The sequence below is a fragment of the Thermobia domestica genome, chromosome 4 (assembly GCF_964235325.1).
Source record: "Thermobia domestica chromosome 4, izTheDome1.hap1.1, whole genome shotgun sequence".
In the NCBI taxonomy this organism is placed as follows: Eukaryota; Metazoa; Arthropoda; class Insecta; order Zygentoma; family Lepismatidae; genus Thermobia; species Thermobia domestica.
In genome coordinates this window covers 233,819,051-233,846,085 of record NC_137457.1, presented here as the reverse complement: position 1 = coordinate 233,846,085, position 27,035 = coordinate 233,819,051, and the positions used below count along the sequence as shown (strand labels likewise).

At 34.2% G+C, this 27,035-nt stretch overlaps 2 protein-coding genes across 11 annotated transcripts in view; one reads left to right on the top strand and one right to left on the bottom strand.

Moving 5' to 3' along the window:
- Positions 1–27,035, top strand: part of LOC145683907 (aminopeptidase O-like) — a 206,100-nt gene that overhangs the window by 105,943 nt on the left and 73,122 nt on the right. The window lies entirely within an intron of this gene.
- LOC145683909 (RCC1-like G exchanging factor-like protein) overlaps positions 1–27,035 on the bottom strand; it is a 95,021-nt gene that overhangs the window by 24,353 nt on the left and 43,633 nt on the right. For all 10 annotated transcript variants that reach the window (XM_081755581.1, XM_081755579.1, XM_081755580.1 and 7 more), the window contains exons 4-5: positions 23,131–23,239; positions 13,104–13,401 (exon numbers count right to left, since the gene is read on the bottom strand). In XM_081755581.1, coding sequence (XP_081611707.1) covers positions 13,104–13,401; positions 23,131–23,239 — 407 coding nt within the window. The remainder of the gene's footprint in view (positions 1–13,103; positions 13,402–23,130; positions 23,240–27,035) is intronic.

Here is a 27,035-nt window from a genome sequence, read left to right as displayed (position 1 = left end):
GGCGCGGGAGGCCGGGTTCATTCCTGGCGGAAGCTCATGTAGTTCGGATTCAACGTTCGCTGCAGGTCCACGTCTCATATAGTTTCAGTATTGGAAAAAATTCCACATCAATCAAACAACACGACTTTCGGACATGAGATGTGGGTGATGCATCCACCACTTTTGACCAATATTTATTGGAGGTTTACTGGTCGTCTTCTGCAAAATGGTTCCATGTACTTTCAATTATTGCTCACGTAAGGTCAGTAGAACTGAAATGACAATATAGGCAAGAATTCTTAACACTTTGTGTTGTTTTTAACTTTACGAGTTGGTCTACTGTATACTGTAGCGGAAGTGCCAATTTTTCGCACACGAAGAAAAAGACTTTATAAACATTTATACAATATAAAATTCTTTTATACATACAAAATTTATATATATGATCTTTTTTCTGGTTTCAAGATATTTGCTAAGGCATGTTCAATTTGTTGGAGTTGTGTAAACCCTTTACACACACATCAAGACCGACTTAAAAACTATGAACTTACACCAATTAATGGAAATCATTAGGCAAAATGTTCAGTCCATCTTCTTCCCTCTAATACCTACTTCTCCAGAGATGCCACTAAATGAAAATCCCTGTACACTCTACTTGTTGGAAAGTTAACATACTGAATCATTAAATCAAGGGGTCGCAGCCTGATTCCTTAATTAACTCCACCAATCAGATATTTTCGAAGAAATATTGAATAAAGTCTATTTTCCACACGTATCTATTGTTGTATTGTCACGATAGTTTACTTAAATATAGATTTGAAACAATTTACTTTTACTCAGCAAATGTTTGAGATTAAATTACCAATAGTCAATCTCTGGATGCTATTTAATGAAATTTGTGGAACTTTTTCCCAAACTACAACTAATTTCTTCATGGTTAAAAATTGTAAGGACTTTGTTGTGTTTAGCCACATAAATGCATACCACATAGCTCGAATCTTGATCACTTGCGCTTTGTGACTTAAGGTCCCTTACACTCAGCTATTCAATTCTCTGAATGTTTATAAACTGAAGAAAATTTTGAAGTATTTTAACAAGTAAATACTCCGAAAGTTCTATAGATGCAATAGATTTTCAAGCGATTTTTTAACTTCTATAACAGCACTATTAAACTTCTATATCTTAATAAATCTGTAGTGATTAACCTTCCTTTAACAAAAATCGTATAACAACACTGTATAAAATGGAATGGTATAGAAAGTATGGGAGAAGAAACGGAGAAACTGAAGAAGTTATTGAAGGAGGGGTCAAAGCTTATAGAAGGAGTGGAGAAAATTTACTGAGATCAATAAAGAAGAATAGAAAAGGCACCAAAAAGACTAATGAAGAGGAAGGAGTCATCTACAGGGTATGGTGTGGGAACTGCGATATGTCATATGTTGGAGAGACGGGAAAGTGAATGAAAGAAAGGATAAAACAACATAAATATGATGTGAGGAGGAAGTACGATACCAATGCTATATACAAACATGTTAAGGAGATTAATTACAGATTTAATTGGGATAAGACGGAAGTATTGGAGATAGAGAAGACAGTGATAATAAGGAAGTGGAAAGAAGCAGATTGAATAAAGAAAGTAGGAAGATATAAGCTGATGAACTGGACAGGGGGCTTACCTATTAATGAATTATGGCAGGGAATTTTGGATAGCATAGACAAGATTAAATTGGAAAAGGCCCTTATAAGGACCAAAAATGGCGGAACGTGTTTGGTTGGAAAGTGAACACGGGGATCTACGGGATTGGCTGAAGACTTCAGCCAATAGAATTTAAACTTTTCCATAAGAATAAATTTATATATATATATGTCTGTATCTCCATTTATTTTCTATAGTGTCTGATGAAGGGTATATTAGATATCCGAAACCGTTACACATTATAGTTTAAAATTCAGTGTGTGTTGAAGCTTTTGGTCAGTGTTTCCTTTGTTACAAAAACTCGTATACAACTGACTATAGACGACAAGAGAAATTTTAAGAAACGTAATTGGTAATTACAATTAAGAACCTGAAGTTGGATGCAAAATAAACTTTTATTAGCACTGTCGATATTTTATAAATCAATGTCATGCGATGCCAAGTTTTCAGTAACGAACTCACCTCTCAAAGAATATGTGAGAGATACAATCTATTTGAAGAGAATAACGATATTAATTATGTAACAGATTTACGCGAACTCTATTAGCAGTAAACTAAGCACCACAGCAGTGGCAACCCTTAAAGTGTAATAAATCATACTTAAAAATTCAGACTTAATGAAAACTATTCAAATTTTACACTGTATTCAATAACATACACTACGTGCAGGGAGTAGGTTTAGCCTATACAAATGAAGAAACAAATGAATGATTGAAGTAAATAAAAGAATAAGTTAATCTGAATTACACCAATCACACGACAACTTATACTGAGAAGTTTACTTATACTGAAAATCCGCTGCACACTTTATAATTTGATAACTTAATTCAAAACCTTGTCTGAAATTAATTCTACCTTGTCGAGGCATTATTATCTTTCACTCCATCCAACGATTTTCAGTAATTAATTTACCACAATATTTACATAATTCCAAATAACATTCCAAAAATATGCGAAGGTTGCCATGAATATAATGTTACTCGACATCCATTTAACTATGAGTTACCAGAATAACTAGCATCTATGTTTTTTATATAAATTTTCATGTAATGGCTTCAATTTGTTTATGAATATGTATAGTACGATTTATTTTTTATTGTTATTATTGAAATAACTTAGTACAAAAGAAACAGACAAAAACAAACAAAATGTAGAACGTACAACCAGAAACAAATCATATAAATGAATGGTAACTACAGAAATACTTACAACATCAGATCTGCAAATTCTTTAAAATAAATACTATCAACATTCCTGCTCCGTATTGAGTATGCATAATGACTTCGTAATGTGGGGAATAACAATGAGGAAAACGAAGAAAAATATAAATCAGAGTATGGCTGATAAGCCATATTGCCAAGATATTCTGAGGCTTAGGCAACCAATAAAAGACGGGATAGAATAATTTCTCACTAGGAAATTGTATACTCACAGTAAGGTACATATAAAATCAAAATCGAAAATCAAAATAATCGTAAAATCAAAAAAATACCAGCAACCAATTGATACTCAGTAAAATGATATACGATAGTCTCAGGCACTTGATCAGTCGTACAAAACGATCTGACTGAACATGAATCCGTTGTAAGTGATCCTTAGTAGGTAAAGTATCATAAGTCAAAACATACCACGTGTTTCGAACAAACTGATAGGGCTGGAACATAAAGATTCCCCCAAATACTCCGCTAATCTTTCTGCAGCAGATGAAAGATGATGCAGTAAATATGTGATATAATCTTTTTGGGTTGTAAACACTGAAACAAAGCCCGTGCTGACCCACATACAGTAGAAGCTCTTAGTGATACACAGGTCTATACGAGATGTAGAGAGAGTACGTATCCCAGACAATTCTTTGCCAAGCGTAAATCCGGGTAATTATTCACATGAAACTGCACATTCCAACGTTTAACTAGAGCACAGTATGGGAATCAATAGTACAATATTGGGTATGCGCAGATGCAGAAAAAACTGATATTTCAGCTGTATATCAATTAGATTCAGTCTGCCTTGTGAGCGGGGTAAAAGTAATCTCTCGAGAAATTCGAAAATACAACCACAACCAAATAAACAAAGCAAACAAATATCGTTATTAATAACTTGTAGATGTTCTAGTACGCATAATTAATATAGAAAAGGAACTAACATTGCATCCAATGCTTTTACGATATCCCAGCTAAAACTTAATATTTGATATTTCAGCCCGCACTGGCGCCATGATCGCGACTAATCCTACTGCAAACTGAAAGAAATCACTGAAAGATTATGAAGTTTTTATTCCTGTACTAACGAAACACTCCAACTGTCCACAAATCACTAAAAAAGTATTTAACACTCAAACTATGACTGTTCATTTTTAAGGTGTCGAAAGTACTCTAGTGAAGATTTGTCTTGTTTGGTATTTTCACTTCTGACTACTTGTTTCACCAGTGCATTATTCCCTTAGTATGATCCATTCCAGTCTTTTCACCTATGTACACAATTTGTTTAGTTATGAAAATGTTAATCATGTTTTTCTGTATGTCCTGTATTTGGTTTACATTTTCTTGAGTAAATGCAAGTCGCCATTGGATTGGTCTTCTGAACCCTTTGATTGACACCGTTCTGGCAAAAAGATGAGCATCCTTGTGGTATCGGGAGACAAAGAAAAACTGGCTGCTTGCCAGTTGTCTAGAAATGAAGAATGGTCTTTATATCGTAGTCCTCACAAGCTTCAGATTTGGTCCAGAGAAGTAATACGCCTTCTTCCACTTTCAGAGCGGCACGTGTGTCGATACCACTGTACTCAAAGCTAAGCGATTTATGGAGAAATATCACTTCTTTCAGCGGCTTACTTTGCGCTGTGGTTTTTTAAATCATAACAAGAACTTTCTCGCACTCCCGTTCTCTGCCACTTTGTTCATTTTGTTCATATAATGGCGTTTCGAATGGGTTACCTTGTATACGAACTGTAGTTTTAGAAGCTTAGATTCTGTATCCCCATTGGCTTCGAATACAAGGTTATAAAGCCCGGCAATGATTTGGCCTTTAGTCTGTCAACTACGATAATTACTTTTGATAGTTACAACAAGTATTGTAAAGTTTCTGGACATCTTGAACCATCAAAAATAAATAAATAAATAAGTAAATAAATAAATAAAATAAAAAATAATTTTAAAAAAGCATTTCTCCTGTTTTCTTCCAGGAAAGATTGGGTATTTTTTTTTAAAAAAAAGTTTTATTTGTATATAATTTCTCTCAATATATATATATATATATATATATATATATATATATATATATATATATATATATATATATATATACCACATTTAACGAACTTTAAAATTTTTAGCTTCCAATTCGAAAACTATAAGGGACGCAATGTTCCTAATGAATAATAATGGAGCTGAATGAACAAAGAAAGATCGTGATTCAATTTTCAGAGCTATAAAAATAAATCTTGTGACTCACTCATTATTACACTCCCGGAACTAATTAAAGTAAAAGCTTAAAATTTTGCAGAAATGATTTCCTTGTATCCAGTTGCATATTAGACGAGATTTTGAGTTATTCGACTACTAAAGGGGACAATAGGGAGTTGAAAGTTCTGGGGTTTCCAGATTTCCAAAAACTATTACGAGTAAAATTTTGAAGAAATAATATCCTTGTACACTAGGTTACAGATGAGTCCGAATTTTCCAACATGCAATCCCTAAAGGGAAAAAATGGGTTCTGAAAGTTGTTGCTCTCTCTTCAGATCTCAAAAGCTATTAAGGATACAACTTTAAGATCTGGTATAAATATTCTACATATAACCTAGGCCAGCGTTTCCCAACCGCTGTGCCGCGGCACACTGGTGTGCCGCGAATGGACCGCTGGTGTGCCGCGAGAAAATCGGAACAAAATTATTAATTCTATAGCAACCAAATTGCAAGACATAGGAAAAATGTATACTTTTGTATTTCACATTACTATGAATTTCTAGCATGGAAAAAGTTACTGTAATTGTAATATATTATTCTACATCTATTACTGTGTAGCAGACAGTATTTCGGCTCGTACACATTTCCACGGTTAGCTGCTATGTTACGCTTCAATTGAGTCATACTAACACCGCGAAATGGAAGCATTTGTACGGTACGCGTCAAGTGAACGTTTGTAGAACACTCATCCGCACGTGAATGACAGAACAACACTTTGTTCAACAGCTGTGTCGCAAGCTGTGTGATTGCAATAATATGCATCGGTTTTGGTTAAAACAACAAAGTTAAAAGTACAAGACATTTGTTTGTTCGTTCGTTATTTAGTGATCTTCGTTCTTAGTGAAAGGTTGGATACAGTTTTCGAAAAAGAAAGCGTATTTTTAAAAATCTGAGTCCTATATTTCATTGCAATTGTTTTCTATCTTAAAATTAGAATAAAAAATAAGCATAATGAATTAGCATAGGATAAAACCAGTGATCGAGCTTTCATCTCTATGAGAAGATCAGTAATCACAAAAAAAAAAAAAAAAAAAAAAAACATGGTATTTGCAAATAATAATAATAATAATAATAATAATAATAATAATAATAATAATAATAATAATAATAATAATAATAATAATAATAATAATAATAATAATAATAATAATTATATCTGAGTGTGCCGCGAGAATTCAAGTTACACCCGTAGTGTGCCGCAAGTTGAAAAAGGTTGGGAAACGCTGACCTAGGCTGACGATGGAGTTTTACGAAATGTGACCTCTAAGAGCGAAAACGGAGTTGAGCGTTTACGTAACTGCAATGAAGTCGTACTTGCATCACAACAATTATTTTGAAACCAGGGAAAAAAAAAAAACTGTAGCTATACAACTTTCAAATATTTTTCATAAACCTTATTCTTCCCGTGCCAAAATCAGGAATTCTGATATTTATTATATAATTGGGGCTACCTGTGAAGATCATTACGGAACATATAGATTGTTCCTCCTAGAGCAAAGTATTTTCACCATTTAACACACACAATCTACATGAGAATATTCTGTATTTTAGAACTTCCTGAATTGGAATCGTATATCCTTACTTGTTGCAATTGTATACTTGTTTAGTTCTTTATTTGATTTCTCTCCTAAAAAATCAATCATTTGATTTCTCTCCTAAAAAATCAATCATTTGATTTCTCTCCTAAAAAATCAATCTTAGGAACACTATATACTGTACGCAATCTACAGAAACTTATTTGACCTATACCAAACTTGATCTGCATGTAGACCTCAACTTCCTTGAAAAATATTTTTCTGTGCAAACGTTTGGTTTCCGACGTATTGGCCATCAAATTTGTGATTTTGACATAGTCAATTTTTTGCAAAAATTTCACGAATTGCTACTGAGAACAAGGATTAGCGGAAAACACACTGAACAAACTTGTTAAATATTAAGCAAAATGCTGTATGTACTTACAACAAAGATTTTCTAAAATCAGTGAAGGGTGAATTTTTCCCGCGATCGGGAAACTAATTACTAATAATTCTAATAACCATGACAAATGGAAGGCTAATACAAACAATTTGTACAGTACACACAAACTATTGCTTACGCCACGCTTTTATTGAAAGAAGAGCGATACGGACTAACTTATGTACAGCTTTCAGATATAAAGCTTCACACGTAGTTTCATGTTTGCCTCTGTGCCAGCCCAAAAACAGTGTTTAAGAACTTGAAACCATTTAAGTTGTTATTTGTATTGAAACTTTGTCAAGCAAGTTATTTTCTGTACTTCAAATACGAGGGAGGACCCAAAAGAAATCGGACTTTCGTCCTAAACAAATAATTTATTATATGTTTTATAAAATTCTTTCAGTCACTTGCAAAGTACTCTCCATTAAATACGATTCATTTCTCCTATCTTCTTTCCCACTGTTTGAAGCACCTCTGGAACTTTGATATCCTCCAATGCGCTCTGCGAAGTTCTTTTTACAGCCTCTGCACCATCAAAACATTTTCCTTTTAAATTTTGTTTAATTCTCGGAAAATGTCATTATGTTGGTCAAAAAGTGTGGATCACTTTCAATCTGATTTTTCAAGTCCTGGCTCAAATTCAGACGAATGATTTGATCCTGTGTGAGCAGGCGAGAAACAAACTTAGCGGTAACATGTCTCATTTGCAAAACCTGACGCTGGTACGAGCTCCAACTCATTCCTATCTGTTTTGAAATATCATCGATCGTGAAACGATGATCCTCGCTGATTTTGGGGCAGATTTGTTCGATGTTTTCGTCGTTTCGAAATGATGAAGAGCACCCAGAACGAGCACGATCTTCAACACTCATCTCACCACACTTAAAGCTTCCAAACCACTCACAAAATTGTGTGCGGTTCATAGTATCCTTCTTGAAAGCCTGTTGAAGCATTTGGTAAGTTTTCGTTTCCGATTTTCCATTTAGGAAGCAAACCCACTCCTTGTTCCTTTGAATTTGCCATAACGATTTCGCAGGCGGCAAAACGAGAACAGTTGAGAAAAACAATAATACGATCAAACGTTAACCTCCTACGCAGACGACGCTTGGCCAACTGATCTGGGAAGGTCTTTACTAGACCCACCTAACAGGAGAACTCTCTACTACGCCTAGGAACGGCAGCGCTCTTTCAATCCGGTTTCTTTTGGATCTCCCCTCGTATGTTAAATACAAATTTCAATTCATTACTTTCAATACATCTCGACGGTGGGAACATAGAAGTTGGTTTGAACCTATCTCTAACAACAAAAATACAGAAGGAGGATATTTTGTAAATTCGTATGTCTTTTGGACAAATGCAAAGAACATCATATACTATTTTCTTCGGAAAAAACTGTCCATATACTTCTCTTTACAAACCAGTATTCTCAGTCATGTATAGAAATACTGTAACTTTTTTGTTTCAAATAAGCATAAGAGTACAAGGCTTTTTAAGGGGAGGTGAGTGGCTATGAACAAGACTATACTTCTAAAATAAAGAAATTCTAATGTGTTTTTCACTCAACAAATATAAGCCTACATTTGTTATTTTTATTTATTTATTATTCTACTTTATTTCATATTTTATTTTATTTGATTATTTATTTATTTTGCAAAATGTTACTATTTGATATAACTTTTGAGTGTCTGAACGAAACTGAAAAACTTTTCATCACGTAAATTACATTATTATTCATCTATAAAATAAATAAAAATCATCCAATTCTTTAAAGCATTCTGAATTGTAAATATAATAGCTCTAATTAGCAACAGCTATAAACTTGAAGTTTAAAATTTAATTAATTTTCATGTGAAAAGGAAATAATTAGGCTCTAGACTTTAAATAATTAAGCCTTCAGTTAATGAATATATTTTTCTTTCCGAGAACAAATTCTTTTCTTTGAGTATACTTTTACTTGTATGTATGTTCGGAGCTGGATGAAAGTTAAGAGTAATTCTGCTCCTGGTAGCAGTAAGTGTAGATAGTAACCGTATATAAAAGAAACAGGATATTGTATAAAATTAACTACCCAAATTTAGTTTTCCAACTACTGTGTAACAAAGAACTGCTAAATAATTTAAGAACAAACGTTTTCGTTTTTTCTTTCTTTCTTCAAAATTTCCCTTTTTTCTGACCCCCTACAACACTAGTTATGACATGTTACGTGGTTTCAAATGTGTGTATTTTCACAAATGACATCCAATATATTTTCCTTTTTTCTTCTTTTCTTTCTTTCTTTCTTGCTCTTTCTCTCTATTTCTTTTTTCTCGCTCTCCGTCCCTCTTTTCTTTTCTTTCTTTCTCGTTCCCCCTCTCTCTGATGTGTGTTGTGAAAGGTCCAACTAGTGGTAAGCCCGGGAAAATATTTTTCGGGAATATTCCCTGGGAAGATTCCCAAAATAGGAAAATTCCAGGGATTTATGTACAAACAGAAAGAAAATGGCATTTTATTACTATATTATGATTTCAAAATTAAATTCGTTTTTATCACAGTCTACTTATTACTGCTGTCTCCAGAGGATTCTTTAAAATGTATATTCAGAAAGGTATTATTAAACGGTATTCAGAACGGTAAAATGTATATTATTTTTATAAATATTTTATTATATTTAGAGAGTACGCATAAGTGTATATTTACTTATAATATGCGAGTAAATATGTTTGAAGAACATTTGGTATAGGAAGTCCACATACTTTTACACCGCTAAACAGTTTAAATTTATATGTAAGTGAATTTTCTAAGCTTGACCCTGCTACTGATATTATAAACATATTAAATTTTTAAATGTTATAAACAAATTACGTTGGGTAACTATCAGAAAACACATGTCTCACCATTTTATCAACATTTGTGCATTCATATTTATGTCCACAATATTTCCAAAAAATGACTTATCTTTAGAATTTTGCACGTAACATTGCTACACACGACCTTTCTTCCTGCCCATTTTTCGAAATTTCATGCGTTAATTCACATGTAAGAAAAGTCCGAGTACCTATTCAGAAAATCGAGTCAGAGACAGCAGTCATACTGACGTCTATTACTAATAGTGGTTCGGGGTGTATTAATGGTACTTCATCTCTATCTCTACAGAATTTCTACATTATTTTACAAACGGGTTCCTTTTCATCATTTGTAAATTAGCACTTTGCTACTTTCTAGTGCAAATGGAAATGGAACTTTATTAATTAACTATATAAAGTGCAGTCAACGAATTTCAACTTTTCAAACCTCCAAATTATTTAAACCCTAGAAGTAAATGATAATAAATGAAAATAAAGTAATTAGTCATATTTTTTTTTATAATTTGGAAAATAAAGTAAAGAAATGAAAATAAATTCCCACCCGGGAATTTATATGCCATTTTTTATTTTCCTTCCCACTGGGAATATTCTCACTGCCCATCACTAGGTCAAACAAACCGAGGAACGAACATTTAACATAGGTAAAAACTGAACATATTCTCCTGTTTTCTTCCGTTATCAGCTAAAAAGCAGTGTTCTTTAGACAATGCAGAAATGAAGACTTCATGCTATGAGAAATCACCTACTGCGTTCCATGCAGCTTAATGGTTCACCTGTTCGCCATTTTCTCTTTATATTGAAAGCAATAGGGTTTCAGACATGTATTTTCTCCACTCCTCGTCTGAGCAGGTGATACAGTAGCCACCCAACTATATTATTTTTCCTCTTTGTTTTTCCCTTTATTCTGGGGTTTACAGGAAGCCTTTTTACGGTTCTGCATGTGTCCAATATTACGGTCCTCCTGTATTTTCTTTATGACTGTTTTTTAAAATTCCAATTTTTCTAAGTTTATTTTTCGACGTCTTGTGGACCGGTTTCCGATATTACTAGTGGTATTTTTTTTTTAAACATTTTTAGTCTTCCATTGTTCTTTTATGTTTTGGATTAGTTGCTTATATTTTCCTATTTTTCTCTATGTACTTTTTGCAGAGTTGTTGCCTTTGATATTGTGATGCCTATTAGATGTATTCCCCCCCCCCCCCCTTTGCTTATTATTGTGATGTAAGGCCTGTTATGATGTAACTCTTTATCGGTTAGTATTGTTTTGGCCCAGTGAGGTTTATGTTTTTCTGTTGCTAGTATGGCTTCCGGTTCGTACTTGTAATACTTCCTCTAGTATCATTTTCTGTTTCACTGTTGCTTCTTGATTATGATTTTTGCAACTTTGTCGAGTCCTTTTCTGTATTCGGTTTGTGTGATCATTGAGCATCCACTTGTGATACGTTGAATTGTTTCTTGATGTATTTGACATCTTCTGCATTTGTCATTTTTTATTGCGATGCTTTTCAGGATGTGATTTTTGTAGTGTTTTGTATTTATTACGTGATCTTCTATTCTTTGCATAAATCCTTCTGTTTCTGGATATAAATCTCCTATTTTCATCCACTGAAATGTTTCTCTATCTACATGTTCCTAATTGACTTGTTCTGGAAATTTTCCACGTAGTTGTTTTTCTCTCTATGTTACTTTCGATTTCTCCGTCTGGCTTAGGTGAAGTGGTCTATATTTCTGGTCCGTTGCCACTACTGCTCTATTTAGTTTTGATTTTTTTTTTTTTTTTTATTCCATTGAAATAATTTCTTAATGTTTGAATTTATCTGTACTGTAGATTTCAAATGTTGATTAGTCCTCGTCCTCTTTCGTTTCTTGGTAATGACATTCTTTCTTTTGGAGCTCATGGGTATTCTTCCGTAGTATTCTGTTCTCTGTCAATATTGTTCAAAGTTTACTTTCGAGATCTGCTAGTTCGCTCTCTGTACATTTTATTACCCCAAATAAGTATGTTAGAAACTGTACTGCAAAGGCATTAATAGCTTTACTCATGTTCTTACTGTTGAGGTTTGATTTGCATCTTTCAATTTCTGTTGGTAGTTTTGTGTTATTTCTTCTTTCATCTTTTATTATTATTATTATTATTATTATTATTATTATTATTATTATTATTATTATTATTATTATTATTATTATTATTATTATTATTGACTTAAGTAACCCTGACACATGAACTTCAAGTACGGGTGTATTTGTCTCCTTGTCCTTAAATGATACTAATTATAAGCCATAGACCAAAAATATTTAAAAAAAATATATACACAATATTTCATAAAACGCTGGTATTGTTTTAAGGAACATTATCGTTAAAAGACTTCCATAAAATGGAATTAATTAAGCATCTTTTCTCTGAGTAATTTCAATCTTAAACAACTGCAGTATGTATTAATTTCAAAACAAAAGAGATTATTGTCTATAATATTCTTATTATTTTTACAAAATTGTTCAGATCCTTATTATGAATCGGAGAGGAGAAATTCAGTTCCTCATTATTGATGCACTTGTACTCAAGCAGTGAAGATGGCTGGAAAAACTAAGAAAACAATACGTTATAATTCTACCATTTTTTTTTTTTTTTTTTAACGAAAGTTACCTGGACCTTGCTTATTTTTATGAGGACAATTAATTCTACCCTCATTCTTGACTGATTTCAACCCCTAGTACCAGGTATTGTTGGAAAGACTCAAAAAACAGATACGCCATAGTGTATCAAAATCCAATAGTTTTTAAAGTTATCATGTAACCAGTGGCGGCTCTTGAGGGAAGTCACATCTATAAATATCTGACTTTTATACCTACAGGCTATGAAAAGAAAGCTTCCCTAATGTATTGATTCTAATACACAGCTTTCTCAAGCTATATGAAGCTTTCTTTCCTTACTTGTAGTGCTACGATTAAAATTGATTTTTCTCAAGAGAAACTTAATGTAATGTAACTATGATGACGAACAAATGCAACTAACAACACGAAAACAGTTATTATATCTATCAGAATGAATTATTCTATTTAAATTGTTTTCATTATTGTCACTTTTGAAGTGCAATAAACTAAAATATATATATATTTACTTTCTTTTAATTTAGAAAAATGCAAAATTTTTATTTGTATATGCGTTACCTATGTTCCAGGCCAGCAACAACACTTCGTATTTTTCTATCACCTATAGTTCTGATGTTTTTCACAAAGTCCACAGGAGCACATCGTGGTTCTTTCAGTTCCCTTGCACATTGGCCATGGCAATTACTCCCAAATAAGAAGACACCCTCATTATCAGTTAGAACAAGAGTATGAGCACGTCCAGCCGACACTTCTACTATGCTAGTTCTCTGTACGTCTTTGATAGGCAACATAATTGGACTTGGAGACATTAGGAACTTTTTGTTATGGGTACATGATTGACCTAGAGGTTGAAAACCTACAACAAAGAGGATTACTTCTTTGTACAGTAATAATTAAAAGATTATACTGTGAAATGGAAAAGAACCAACAATATATATATATATATATAAACTGGTTTTCAAAGTAATGGAATTACCTCAAGAGAATGCAATTTACTTCATTAATACGGCATGGGACCACATTAGCCTGCAGAATACTGATTCGTCGTTGAATGGAGATACTGTATATGGTTTCCAGACGAATACTGTGAAGCGGAGCACTCTGATCCGTCAGTGAGAAGAGAGAAGAGCATAACATCTGAATTCTTGAGTTCCAGAATTAATCACAGGAGTTCAATAATGTTTTGATGTAGGAACCGGGCTGGCCAGGTGAGGTGTTGCAGTTCATCCCGATGTTCATGGAACCCCGCCTTAACAGTTCTAGCTGTGTGAATTGGACCACTGTCATCTTCGTAACTACATCACCACCCGGAAAAAAAGTTTACACCGTAAGCTTTATGTAGTCATCTAAAATGTCCACATAACCACTGGCAGTAATGAGTCCAGTGAACATCATCACAGGACAAATGCATTACTAAAAACTTGTTGTCATACCATCACAGAGGTACCACAATATTTCATAGTAGCGAGAAAACAGTTTGGTGTATAAGCTTATTTGGGTGTCCGCTGTACATAAGCAGGTCTGTTGTTGAAAATGAGGAGAGAGAGGATTAATCGCAACATATTGTGCTTATTTAATCACCAACAGTCTAATTTGATTGTTCTCGGTAATATTTTTTGGCGCTAAAGCATTGTTAATCATTGTAGAAATTGCAACTCGACCGTAGTTTTCCAGGATATGTAACTCATGTTAGACTGTGATTGTGCAATACGCTGTCCTACGTACTGACTGAGTTCCGTAGTCACTTTTGTCGCATTCGCTGTACGGTCCTTAGTAACAATCCTCTTCAATGCTCAGCTATCTCTATCACTCAGGCTTCTCTTCCGTCCATTATTACTCTTCGCCGATTTTGTTTTGCTATGAGTTCACCTTGGACACAGTTCCACGCAACACACCCAACACAATGGCTACCTTCGATATCGTTTCGGCAACTAACCCTGCACCATCAATTTGCTTCTTTGAAACTCAAAGGTCTCTGATTTGTAATATGACCATCGCTCGCTTTAAACACACGTTTTTATTCTACCTGGCTTATGTGCTACAGACGATCACCTAAGAGACTATTAACAACGGCCAGAAGCGGCATACGCATCCTCAGTGTTACCACCTCACACATTTTAAGTATTTCCATTATTTTGATAACCATCTTTTATATATATATATATATATATATATGTATGTATATATATATATATATATATATATAATTTTAATTTATATATATACTCAATAATTTTAGTATAATTGGAAAATTCTTTTACACTATTCTATTATATGAAGATAGCTCAATAATAATAGGAAAACACACTAACTTTATGACTACTGTATACTTCATGAAAAAGTTGATTAAACATAGGGCTGTGCGATCGATCGATATTTTCAAATATCGAAATCTAAAAAGAAAAAATTTCTGACCGATATATTGACATTTCCATATTCTCCGATGCTGCAATATTTCAATATTTTCCATCTAATAAAGTATATTAAAAGAGACGCGATCTTATTTAGGACTGCATCACGCGAAACCAATTGAAGCGTTTGAAATGAACTTTGAGACATAATTATCATCAACCTCGAACTGAGTTTATATCATATTGATTTAACTAAAATGTTTATCCTCAGAAGATATAGGGGGTTCAAAGTTTATGCAAAAAATAGTGTGTCTTAAGAACCTCTTAGGTTAGGATGATAAAATTCAGCATATAAACTCCTTATTAAAAATAAGAGAGAAGTTCAAAAGTGTCCCAATACTTTTGAAAATTCTAATTTTATAGGCAAGAAAAGTTGCTTTTTTTAACATATTGAAAGCTACGTTATCTGTTGTTTGTGACTGCATCGCGGAAAAGTCTTATTAGTTCAAATATAGTAGCCCTACCTTTCTCAAGTTGGGTTTTTATAGCGTTCTTTTTATCAGAGGATGTACCCTAACGGGAATAGAGCTTCACATTTATGACGATAAAAAGTATCTTATGGGTTTTGATCGTTACATTTTCAGTGAAGTGCGTATTCTAATGGAGAAATGGGGTTCCAATATTTTCCATAAATCTTTTTTTTTTTTTAATTAAATTAGACATTTCAGCTAGTTTTCGTATAAAACTTATAGCTGTTTGATGTTGTTCTATAAAAAAATTCAATAGTTCAATTTCCCAATGATGCTATAATTTAACAGCATTTGCTACCTGCCTGGATCCATTTTTACTTTCAAGCGACAATGGGAGTGGAAAAAGCATGGTGATCACGAAAATAATCTAATTCGAGATTCCCACGCATTTACATATTTTATAGCCTCTATATGTGAGGAAAGTGATTCTTTGATGTATGTTCCTCCATCCGTTCACCAGTTCGAACGTTCTGCCTGTTGAGTTCGACTTGACTGGAGATCATGCTATTCTAGACTTATCTGGATGAAAGTTTAAACTTAAATTTTTTAGAAGATTCTCCAGGGTGTGTGTGTATGGGGGGGGGGGTTCTTCATATCCAAAAAAATACTGGTAGTTTACGGAAGGATAAAAACAAAACGTTGCGAGTTTCTCAAAATCAGCTCTAAAGATATTGTTTCTGTCTCTTATATATACAAAGAGAGAGAGAGAGAGAGAAACAAAATCTTTGTTTTTATATCTTTCTTTCTTTCTTCTCTCTCTCTCTCTCTCTCTGTATATATATATAGGGTGTCTCAAAAGTCCCCTGACATAGGGTAACTCTGTTATTATTAGAGTTACAACAAAATGTAAGAAGAGAAACCGTCTCCAAATATGATGTTTTCAATCTAAAGTGAAGGAATTTTTTTTTAAATCAGACCAGTCGTTTCGGCTGTACACTCTTTATGCGCCCAATGTTAAATGAAAATGCAACGTTGCCATTTACTGGACCCACAACATAAGTAAATGAAGTTACTGTTTGAAGTGATGGCTGGTCATCGACACGTTAGTGGAAAAGACAGTAACTTCATTCACTTATGTTATGGGTCCAGGTAAATGGCAACGTTGCATTTTCATTTAACATTGGGGCATAAAGAGGGTACAGCCCAAACGGCTCGTCCGATTTTTAAAAAATCCTTTATTTTAGATTGAAAACACCATATTTGGAGACGGTTTTCCCTCTTACATTTTGTTGTAACTCTGATAATAATAGTTATCCTAAGTTATGGGACTTTTGAGACACCCTGTATATATATATATATATATATATATATATATATATATATATATATATATATACATATACAGAGACCCTTGTAACTTCTAAAGGAATGGACAAAAAATATTAAATTTTGTATCATGGAAAAATATCGGCAGAAGGGCATTGTATGACATACTCTGTGATACCACAAGGTTAATAATACAGCATTGACAACCCAATATGAAGTTTTACTTTTGTTGTTTTCAAATAGCACTATGTCAGGTTATTATATATTTCAAATCTACACGTGATACGAAAACGTATAATACATTTGTCATGCAATGTTGGAAACTAAGGACGCTACAATGTCACAAACACCGAAAAACAGCCAAATTTTGGAGGGTTCTACAACAGTAATAATATAAGTCAGACGAACAGGGTAATGCACATCCAAAGTACCTTAATGCCGAATACTACAGTCATCATATGACGTATTTCGAACAAGTAGAGAGGAAGTTACAAGGAACTGAAATTTTTTCTTTTCGATAAAATGTTGAGATAAGTATCATATCGAACTATATACATGATTTTCAATACACATAAATATCATAATGCCATTTACAGCAATTTGATATCTCAACCATTCGGGATTCATGAAAAAAAGGATAAAATTTTATATATCGCTTAGAATAGCATGTTTGTGGGAACAATTTAAAACAATTTTTTATTTAGTTTGCTTCTATGAGATTGCAACAATACTGTCTGGTAGTCGTAATTACAATAAGTTTTCGGAATTATAAACTTTTACCAGTGTTGCAAACTTTAACAATTTTTACCATATCTCTAGAGCAGTTTGAAATATCAATGTGCTGTAAACGGCATTGTAATCTTCACATCTTCTGAAAACTATTTATGTATTTGGATAATATACTTATCAAAGCAATTTTCGAAATAAAAGCGTTTGAAAAGAGTCAAATTTTTAACCCTTTATAACTTTGTACGTGTTCATTCCAAATCTGTCATATCACGATCAGATTAGAAACTAAAGCACTTTGTACGTGCATTGCCTCGCCTGTCTCATTTGTGTTATTACTGGTGTAGAGGTCACCAAAATTTGAATGTTTGTGATACTGTGTCGTCCTGTTAGCAACACTGAATAATAAATGTAACATTATAAACTTTTGTATAATATGTAAATTTTGAAATATGTAATAATCTGACGTAGTGCAATTTGAAAAATACAACTTTATGTTGGGTTGGCAACACTGTTGAGCTTGTGGTATCATACAGCAGTGCTATTCAACCGGGGGTACGCGAAAATGTTTCTGGGGGTACATAATTCTAAAATAAGCGTACTTCCAATATTTATTGAATTACCATAGTTGAAGATTTTTTTCTTTTAAATGGTTTCTCTATGTTAACATCAATAAAAACGAAGCACAGAAATTGCTTGAAACCAGAATCAGCTGATTCTTGCAGTCTCGAAGCTCAGTCATCTCATTAACAGGTTAGTTCTAAAGTTACATTTAGTTTCTGAATTCTTAACATTGTGCTCAGTGTGCGCATTATCGGGGAAGATGAGAGGAAAATCCTTCTCAGTAAAACTGGATGTCTCCCGTTTTGAAATTTCGAATGTTAATTTTTTCGGATGTGCACTTTATCCCCCTGTAAATAGTCTTTTCATTGGGACACTGATTGCCCTTTTGTTGGGTATCTATTTTTGTCCCCTCTTTGATCAACAGAATATGTGTATTAAGTTTAATAAGTTAATTTCGATTGAATTTCTTTTAAAAAGCTTCAGGGATACACAATTGGATGGCGAACTATGTCTAGGGGTACGCGAGAAAAAAAGGTTGAATAGCATTGTCACAGAGTATGCCAAACAGTGTCTGTCTACCGTTGTTCGCATGGTGTAAAATTTCAGCGTTTTTATTATTATTATTATTATTATTATTATTATTATTATTATTATTATTATTATTATTATTATTACAAGAGTTACAAGAGGTATAAAGACAAATTGTCCAGCCAGCCTATATATATCGAACGCCTGGAGCAATTTCAACCAAACTGAGTACACATATGACTTATAATCTGAAAGTAATACTCAGGGGTATAAGCTACCCATAGTATGTTTTCTTATTAATAAAGCAAGTGTTAGTGAAGTTTCTACCATTGGACTTGATTGGCACTTGTGTATCTGTTCATCTGTTTCACGATAACTTTCATAAAACCTATCCTATTCTAAAGGAACTTGGTGTGTATCTTCCTTCAATATGTAAAAATAACCCATTGTTTGGAGTGCAATGAATCAAGTATAAGGGGGATAAAAGGGGGTAAAATCAACCCGTGTTGCAAGTTTGCACATATACACTATGTGATCAAAAGTATCCGGACACCTACAGAAACATACGTTTTTCATATTAGGTGCATTGTGCTGCCACCTACTGCCAGATACTCATTATCAGCGGCCTCAGTAATCATTAGACATCGTAAGAAATCAGAACGGAACTTACGGACTTCGAACGTGGTCAGGTGATTGGGTGTCACTTGTGTCAGAAGTCTGTACGCGAGATTTCCACATTCCTAAACATCCCCAGGTCCACTGTGTCTGATGTAATAGTGAAGTGGAAACGTGAAGGGACACGTGCAGCACAAAAGCGTACAGGCCGACCTCGTCTATTGACTGACAGAGACCGCTGACAGTTGAAGAGGGTCGTAAAGTGTAATAGGCAGACATCTATTCAGACCATCACACAGGAATTCCAAACTGCATCAGGATCCACTCCAAGTACTATGACAGTTAGGCGTGAGGTGAGAAAACTTGGATTTCATGGTCGTGCAGCTGCTCATAAGCCACACATCACGCAGGTAAATGCCAAATGATGCCTCGCTTGGTGTAAGGAGCGTAAACATTGGACGATTGAACAGTGGAAAAACGTTGTATGGAGTGACGAATCACGGTACACAATGTGGCGATTTGATGGCAGGGTGTGGGTATGACAAATGCCCGGTGAACGTCATCTGTCAGCGTGTGTAGTGCCAACAGTAAAATTCGGAGGTGGTGGTGTTATGGTGTGGTCGTGTTTTTCTTGGAGGGAACTTGCACCCCTTGTTGTTTTGCGTGGCACTCTCACAGCGCAGGCCTACATTGATATTTTAAGCACCTTCCTGCTTCCTACTGTTGAAGAGCAATTCATGGATGGCGATTGCATCTTTCAACACAATCGAACACCTGTTTATACTGCACGGCCTGTGGCGGAGTGGTTACACGACCATAACATCCCTGTAATGGACTAGCCTGCACAGAGTCCTGACTTGAATCCTATAGAACACCTTTGGGATGTTTTGGAACACCGACTTCGTGCCAATCCTCACCGACCTACATCGATATCTCTCCTCAGTTCAGCACTCCGTGAAGAATGGGCTGCCATTCCCCAAGAAACCTTCCAGCACCTGATTGAAAGTATGCCTTCGAGAGCGGAAGCTGTCATCAAGGCTAAGGGTGGGGCAACACCATATTGAATTCCAGCAGTACCGATGGAGGGCGCCACGAACTTGTAAGTCATTTTCAGTCAGGTGTCCGGATACTTTTGATCACATAGTGTATATGCAAGATAATTCTCCAATATAAACCATGTAAAAATGATCCATTATGACAAAACTTAGCGTTTACGTTCTTTATGGTATTGTGAATATCCCCAGCTTGGGATTAAAATTTGTCAAGAATGAAAGGATGAATTTATAACACGTTGGTGTGTTATATCTATTTTAAAACTTTCTGGTAAACCCTAGTATTAAAAAATTCCTGCAAACTTGCTCTTTTCAAATGTATATACAGATACGTTTGTCAGTGAGAGATATTGGTTTTGTCTAACGTTGTGCTGAACTAATTCACTTATCCTTGTTTGGTAATAAATAAAGAAAGAACCTCAACAACGCCTCTCCACTACTGAAATCATAGCTAAATTTAACAATTACATCAGTGATGCAGTTATTCAGCTCAAATTGTCATTTAAATCGGTAATTTCTCTTTCGTAAAATCAAGACAAGACAGGCTGTAAAACCAAGAGTCAGTCGACCTGCAGCGCCTGTGCGACTAACAGTCATTGCAAGCAGCGTTGTAGATTGCACAACGAAAATAGGCGCAGAAACTAAAACTATTAACGTCAAAATGTCGTATTTGAGTAGTGGTAAAGTCCCATAAATAATTATTTTGTTTATCCGGTTACAAAAAGAATAATGTTCGAAACTGAATGTTACGACATAAGTGATATGTTGTTAAAGTTATCTCCTTCAGAAGGATAAGGATACATCATTTAAAATGCCAAGGAACCCAGAAAAATTCATCTACATGTTATTTGGAAATATGGAAAAATTAATTATCACTAACAACAGAACAGTGACTATAAATCGGTCAACTATGTCTTCGACGAGTGAGATACAAGACGTTATTTTTTGGTCTTATTATGAAAAGTGTTTTATTACGTCAATGATACTCGTATGTCAATATATATGTATGTATATCTTCAAATTTATAATTTCAAGTGTAGAGTGTATTGTGCAGTGATTTTCAAGTGATATGAATTAAAATATAAAAACACAACGTTTACGTTTCCTTTCAAAATCATTTAATTATGCAATATTATGTGATGATATAAATTTATATTTTGGTGCATGAAATTATAACATTAAACTTTTTTTTCCATTTTAGAATATTTAAAGTAAAGCTCATATAAGTCATATAAGCTCATATAAGCTAATATAACAATATTTATATTATGACCTGCATCGGAACTAGTGGCACATATAGAATCTATCGTTAGCGTATACTGCCCAAATATTCTGACCCAAACTGTTCACCATACCATTTAGACCATTGGCTATATCGTTCGCTCACATTGTTGTCTCCTAACTAACGCCGAGACCAATATATTCTTAAATATTGGCGAGTGAGCAGTGGCGTAATTTTCGTTGAAACAATGTTAGATTTGGTATATTAACATGTACATTCTCTTCAAGGCTTCTCAACCTCATGTGCAATGGATTACTTCCGCCCACTTTCTTCAAATTAACTATATATATATATATATATATATATATATATATATATATATATATATATATATATATTTCAAGGTAATTTCCGTTGAAACTGTTTTATTTTAGTGTAATATGTCCTACATTATCTTTGAAGCTTCCCAGTCACTCACTCTGAATGGAGCTGAAGTCAGCAAAACGTCAAGTAGTGGTATTACCCCTACCCGATTTTCCTCGAGTTTCACAGTAACTTCAACAAAAATCATTCAGTTTTGATACAAAATTATATATGTTTTCTTTTACTCTTTTTTGTCATTCCCAGTGGTTAGAATTAAAATCAGAAAAGAATGGCCGGCAAATTTAGCCCACTAATGTGGCATTGATTACTCCCTTTACTCCCCCCCCCCCCCGCCTCTTCTCAGATTAAAAATTATGATCCAAGAAATCTTTCGTAAAAATATTAGATTTTCTTGGGATAGAGTGTATATTTCTTGAGGCTTCGCAATCATTTCCCTACTTGGATTTAAAATCAATCGAGAATGAGGATGAACCTCTTCCTCCCCCTTTTTCAATGTTTAAAAAATATGTTATATAAAAACTTTCATAAATATTATTTGATGTTTACACAGTATAATATACATATTTATTGAGGTTTTCACATAATCCGCACTCCTGAAGTTCAAGTAATTAAATATAACATTTCACTTACCCCCTCCCCTCACCCAAAGATTGAAATACAAATTCTATGATAGTTTCATTAAAAAATACAATTTCGTCAAATACGATTTAATTTATTCTGAGAATTTCCAATCGTCTCAGCTGATTGCAGTTGAAATGGGCTAATAATGAGGAAACGCAGTCTCCTCAATTTTATATGTGTCTTCTCCTCTCTGGAACTCTCCTCGATTTTCCTGAATATTTATTTAAAACACTCAGATTTTTATAGATCATTGTGTGTGTGTGTGTGTCCTTTTGGATATCAGAAACTTACTCCTACAGTTTGGGATTCAAATTAGGGAGAATAATCGCTCGCTACAACAATGCAGTCATTAGTTCTACTAATATCTCATTGCTAATTTACAACAAAAATAAACTTTAGGTCAGCAAGTGTGCTTTTCTGGGCGCAATTACAAAATCGAAGATAAGTTTTGGAGGCTTCACTTCAGTGTATTTTTTCTGCACAAAAGGAAGAGAAAATTCTTCTTCTCTCCTTTTTTCCTTATTGTTATTATTTTGTATTCAGACTTCTCAAAAGATGAATTTGGTTTTTCAGCGATATTTTCGGTACCGCAACATTTGGATAGTTTTTATATTTCGATATTTTTCGATCAAGTTTCGATATTTTGTCAATATCGATTTTTGACATCCAAATCCAGATATCGCACAGCCCTACTGAAACATTTTAATGTAAAAAATATCTACTTACCCAACTGCATTTCTGTATTGATTCCCGTTCCATATAATTTTACGTGAAGCTTATCTGGATTATGAACTGCAAAAACTGTATATCCATATCCACAAGTAATATCAGTTGCCTTAAAAAAAAAAAAAAAAAAAAAAAAAAAGTTGAAAAAATCAAAGTAAATGTTGGTAAGATATAGAAATGAACTAATAAAATAACTCATCTTAAACTTAAAAGAAATAAGAAACAAAATAACTTATTTTGTAATTTTGCGTGATTTAGGATTCCATCAATAATATTAAGAACAAGCTAAAGGTTAAATTCTTTATTGTAAAATCACATTTAAGACAATTCAAGTGGAAAAATTGCTGGCGTTCTATCCAATAAAACCTATGTTCGGAAAGACGGATTTTCAATTGGGTGATGACTAGTACATCCGCTTCGATAGCTGTTTCTGTGGATTTCCCTTAAGATCAAATGCGTAAGTAGAATTACGTATGAATACACGTAATTTTACACAGATGGGAAAGCATTATTTTAGTAGATGTTTATACAGAAAGTTTTTTCATTCTTATGGCAATGCATTCCAGGCACTGCTGGAGGTACTGTTTGCTCCAATGTCACATCCTACACGTCATACGTGAAACAAGACAGTTATCTACTAGCTAGAAGATAGCAAGGGTGTCTATGATTATAAGACCTTCAAAAATGCATTCGTTTTGGAAGGGCTACATAGTAGCACTTTCCGATGTGGACTATAGCTATAGTCAAATTAAAAAAACAGTGTAAATGGAAAGGTTTCACAATGTTTGATAACGGGAATACATATAACAATCCATCATGATACGCATCTATACTCGAAGGGTCCAACGTCAGGTGAAAGGCTGCAGAAGAATCACCCAGCTTCGCAATGAGCGCGTAAAAGAATCCACCACTGCAACGTGCAACGTGTCCGGCGGTAATCAGCAACCATTAATCTGATCATCCGATAGGAGTTAGTTCCGAAAACGACACACAAACACCAGGTCCACACTCTTAACACCAACGCATATCGTCCAATGGAAGCTGGCATGCAAACGTTTGTATGAGCGCTAACTGGCGTATATCATCATCCTAGATGAAGCGTGCGTCTACATGATCACCAGGTGTTCCTAGATGTTCACCATGTCAAATCAGATGCGTGTAGTTCACTGCCCTCCTATCGACGAAAAGGAGTATCCACAGTGGATTCGCACGTGCACCGAAAGTTTCCCCAAAGGGTTTATAGTAATGTTGAATTTCTGTACCAAAGGCACGTTTTGCATATACAGCACATCTTAGATCCCGTATACCGCCAACATGCAACTGCTTTGTGCAACAATGATATCGCTAAAGTCCACATCCAGCAAAATAAGGCCAGCAACTACACTGTCAAAACAACAGTGGCCTATATGGCTCGTACCGAACAGGATACAGGTTTCAAGGGTTTAGAGACATCCCTGTTAAATCGCCAGATGCATCCCCTCATAGACATTGCGCCTTCGGGAACATCACGAAACGTCGAGCTATAACATTTCAGATACTCTGAAACGTAGGCAAGAACGAGTGGGTTAAACTAGATCAGGTTGGGCTGAATAGAAGCTCCAATATCGTGCAATTGTTCATCGTCCGGGCCATCACATTAAACACGATCAGTGGTGGAAAAGGGTTTTACAGCATACGCTGGGGCGAGTGTAATTCTCAACTCGAAGGATGAAACGACCTTCTGTACACACACACACGTCTAGCGGTTAAGTACACCTAATACGGCTAGAGGTGGACGATTCCCGAAAACGTAAACCGCGGTTTCGGCTTGCTACTTAAACCGGTTTGGAACAGTTAACCGAAACCGAACCAAACCGGTCCTAAACCGCACGGTTCAGAAACCGAACCGAACTGAACTGTAGTCAAACCGAGCCAAAGGGATCGAAACGTGGTTTCGTTCACTATCGGCTAATCTACTAAACTTAAGCGAATCCCGTAGAAGCGAATTCAGTTGTGTCTAAATGGAGCTGAATTTAATCTTTAACTCACTCGTAACTTACGAGCAGTTAGAAGCAAGGGCGCCGATCCTGGGGGGAGGGGGCAAAGCTCATGTATTTTTATGAATATGTATTTTTATTGTTATATGTATTGTTGTATATATTTTTTTATGAATGGGCCCCCCTAAAGTTACAGAGAAATCGGCACCGTTGGTTAGAAGATCTGTGTATAATAAATATTTTTCCGTGCCAAAAATTTTTATGTATAACCGAATTATATTGGACCAATGTGGATCACAGTATTGTTGAATTTTGTATTAAATACTGTAGTGTTCCGTACGAGATATTGATCCAAACAATAACAATTTACAGAATTATATTGTACGCAATGATAATATTATCTTCATGGACTTTGTTAGGGTTAGAGGTTGATACATATTTATACTTAAAAATTAATTAACGGTCTTTTCCACCGTTCTTTATTTAGGGAGCAATATCCCTAAGTATTAGGAAGATAAAGTTTGGTATGCTATTAGCTTATTGCTCAAAGGGGGTGGACTAATATAATGTGCCTGTGAAATTCCCAAACTGTGGACGACAGAGGCATTTTTAAAAATCAGAATGGCAAAACTTAAACCCCAGAATACATTGAAATACGAAATTTGGTAGGTAGATATCCTATTACTCAAAGGGGTAATATAAATGGTTAAATTTTAGTCGTTTTAGTATTCACTTAAATAGTATAACTGTAATATTTCCATTGTGCGACTCTTCGCACTAAAATATGATTTAGTGCTGTTAAAGTAAAGTAGTTCCCAACTCCTTAGTCATTTATCACGTGTATATGGTTCTCATGATAAAATATCAATAGATAAGAAACAAGTCAGTCTTTACTAAAAAATACTTATCTTCCTCTTTCCCTTGTATTATAATATAGCACCGATATATTTTTTTCATAGCGCAGTAACATTTACCATTATCAATATTTACAAGTAATAGATTAACATTTATAATTTTGAATACTTACTGATATCTTGAGCCCTCTAGGATTTCAGGTAAGAACAGAGATGTTTCCGATCGATTCACTGAACTGTTGAGTACAATGTTTTACCCCCAATACTAATGAGACACTACATTCCTTCTCATTCTGGTACGTATCTTCAACAAAATTTTTTCCACTACGATTTTTCTTTCTATCTTCCCTTTCTTTTCACACATAAGCACTTTTACACAAATTCTATATTCATTATACAGTAATATATACAAATTATTTAGAAAACGAATATCAGAACTATGTAAATCTACAATCATACAATACAGCAGTTCATATCACGGACAAAATACAATAAATAGTAATAGACGTTGTCGTTTATGAATTTCGTTTAGATTCTAGGAAAAAGGATAATATTTAAAAATATAGAGTTTTTCAAAGAACAAAATGCTATTTTAAAAGTAACAATGTAGTTATACGCTCTAGTAACTAGCAGTAGCTAGTTATGGGAAGTTCTGGTAGTTTTTTGGTAAACATTAGCATAAAATACACAATTTATGCATTCTTCGGAACAAAGTCCTTGTTCATTAATAAGAAAATTAATTGTTCCGTGTGCTTAGGCAAGAGATACATTCTGTGCTTACTAACGACGTTAGATTCCATACTAAACACTCGTTCACTGGGAACACTTGTAGTTTACGCCGAAAGGAATTTCCTTGCTAACTCTGCCATTTTTGGAAGCTCCTTACCATATGAGCCACCACTCTAATGGGTTAGATTCAACATCATAATGTAGTAATTCCCCATTTTGTCCTCCTCTGCTGCACTTACATATTTTCCATGAAGGAAAGAGGCAACACTTTAAAAAAAAAAAAAAAAAAAAATAGCTATTTGTCCAAATTGGCATGAATCTTCGGATGTTTGAGCAACATCCATAG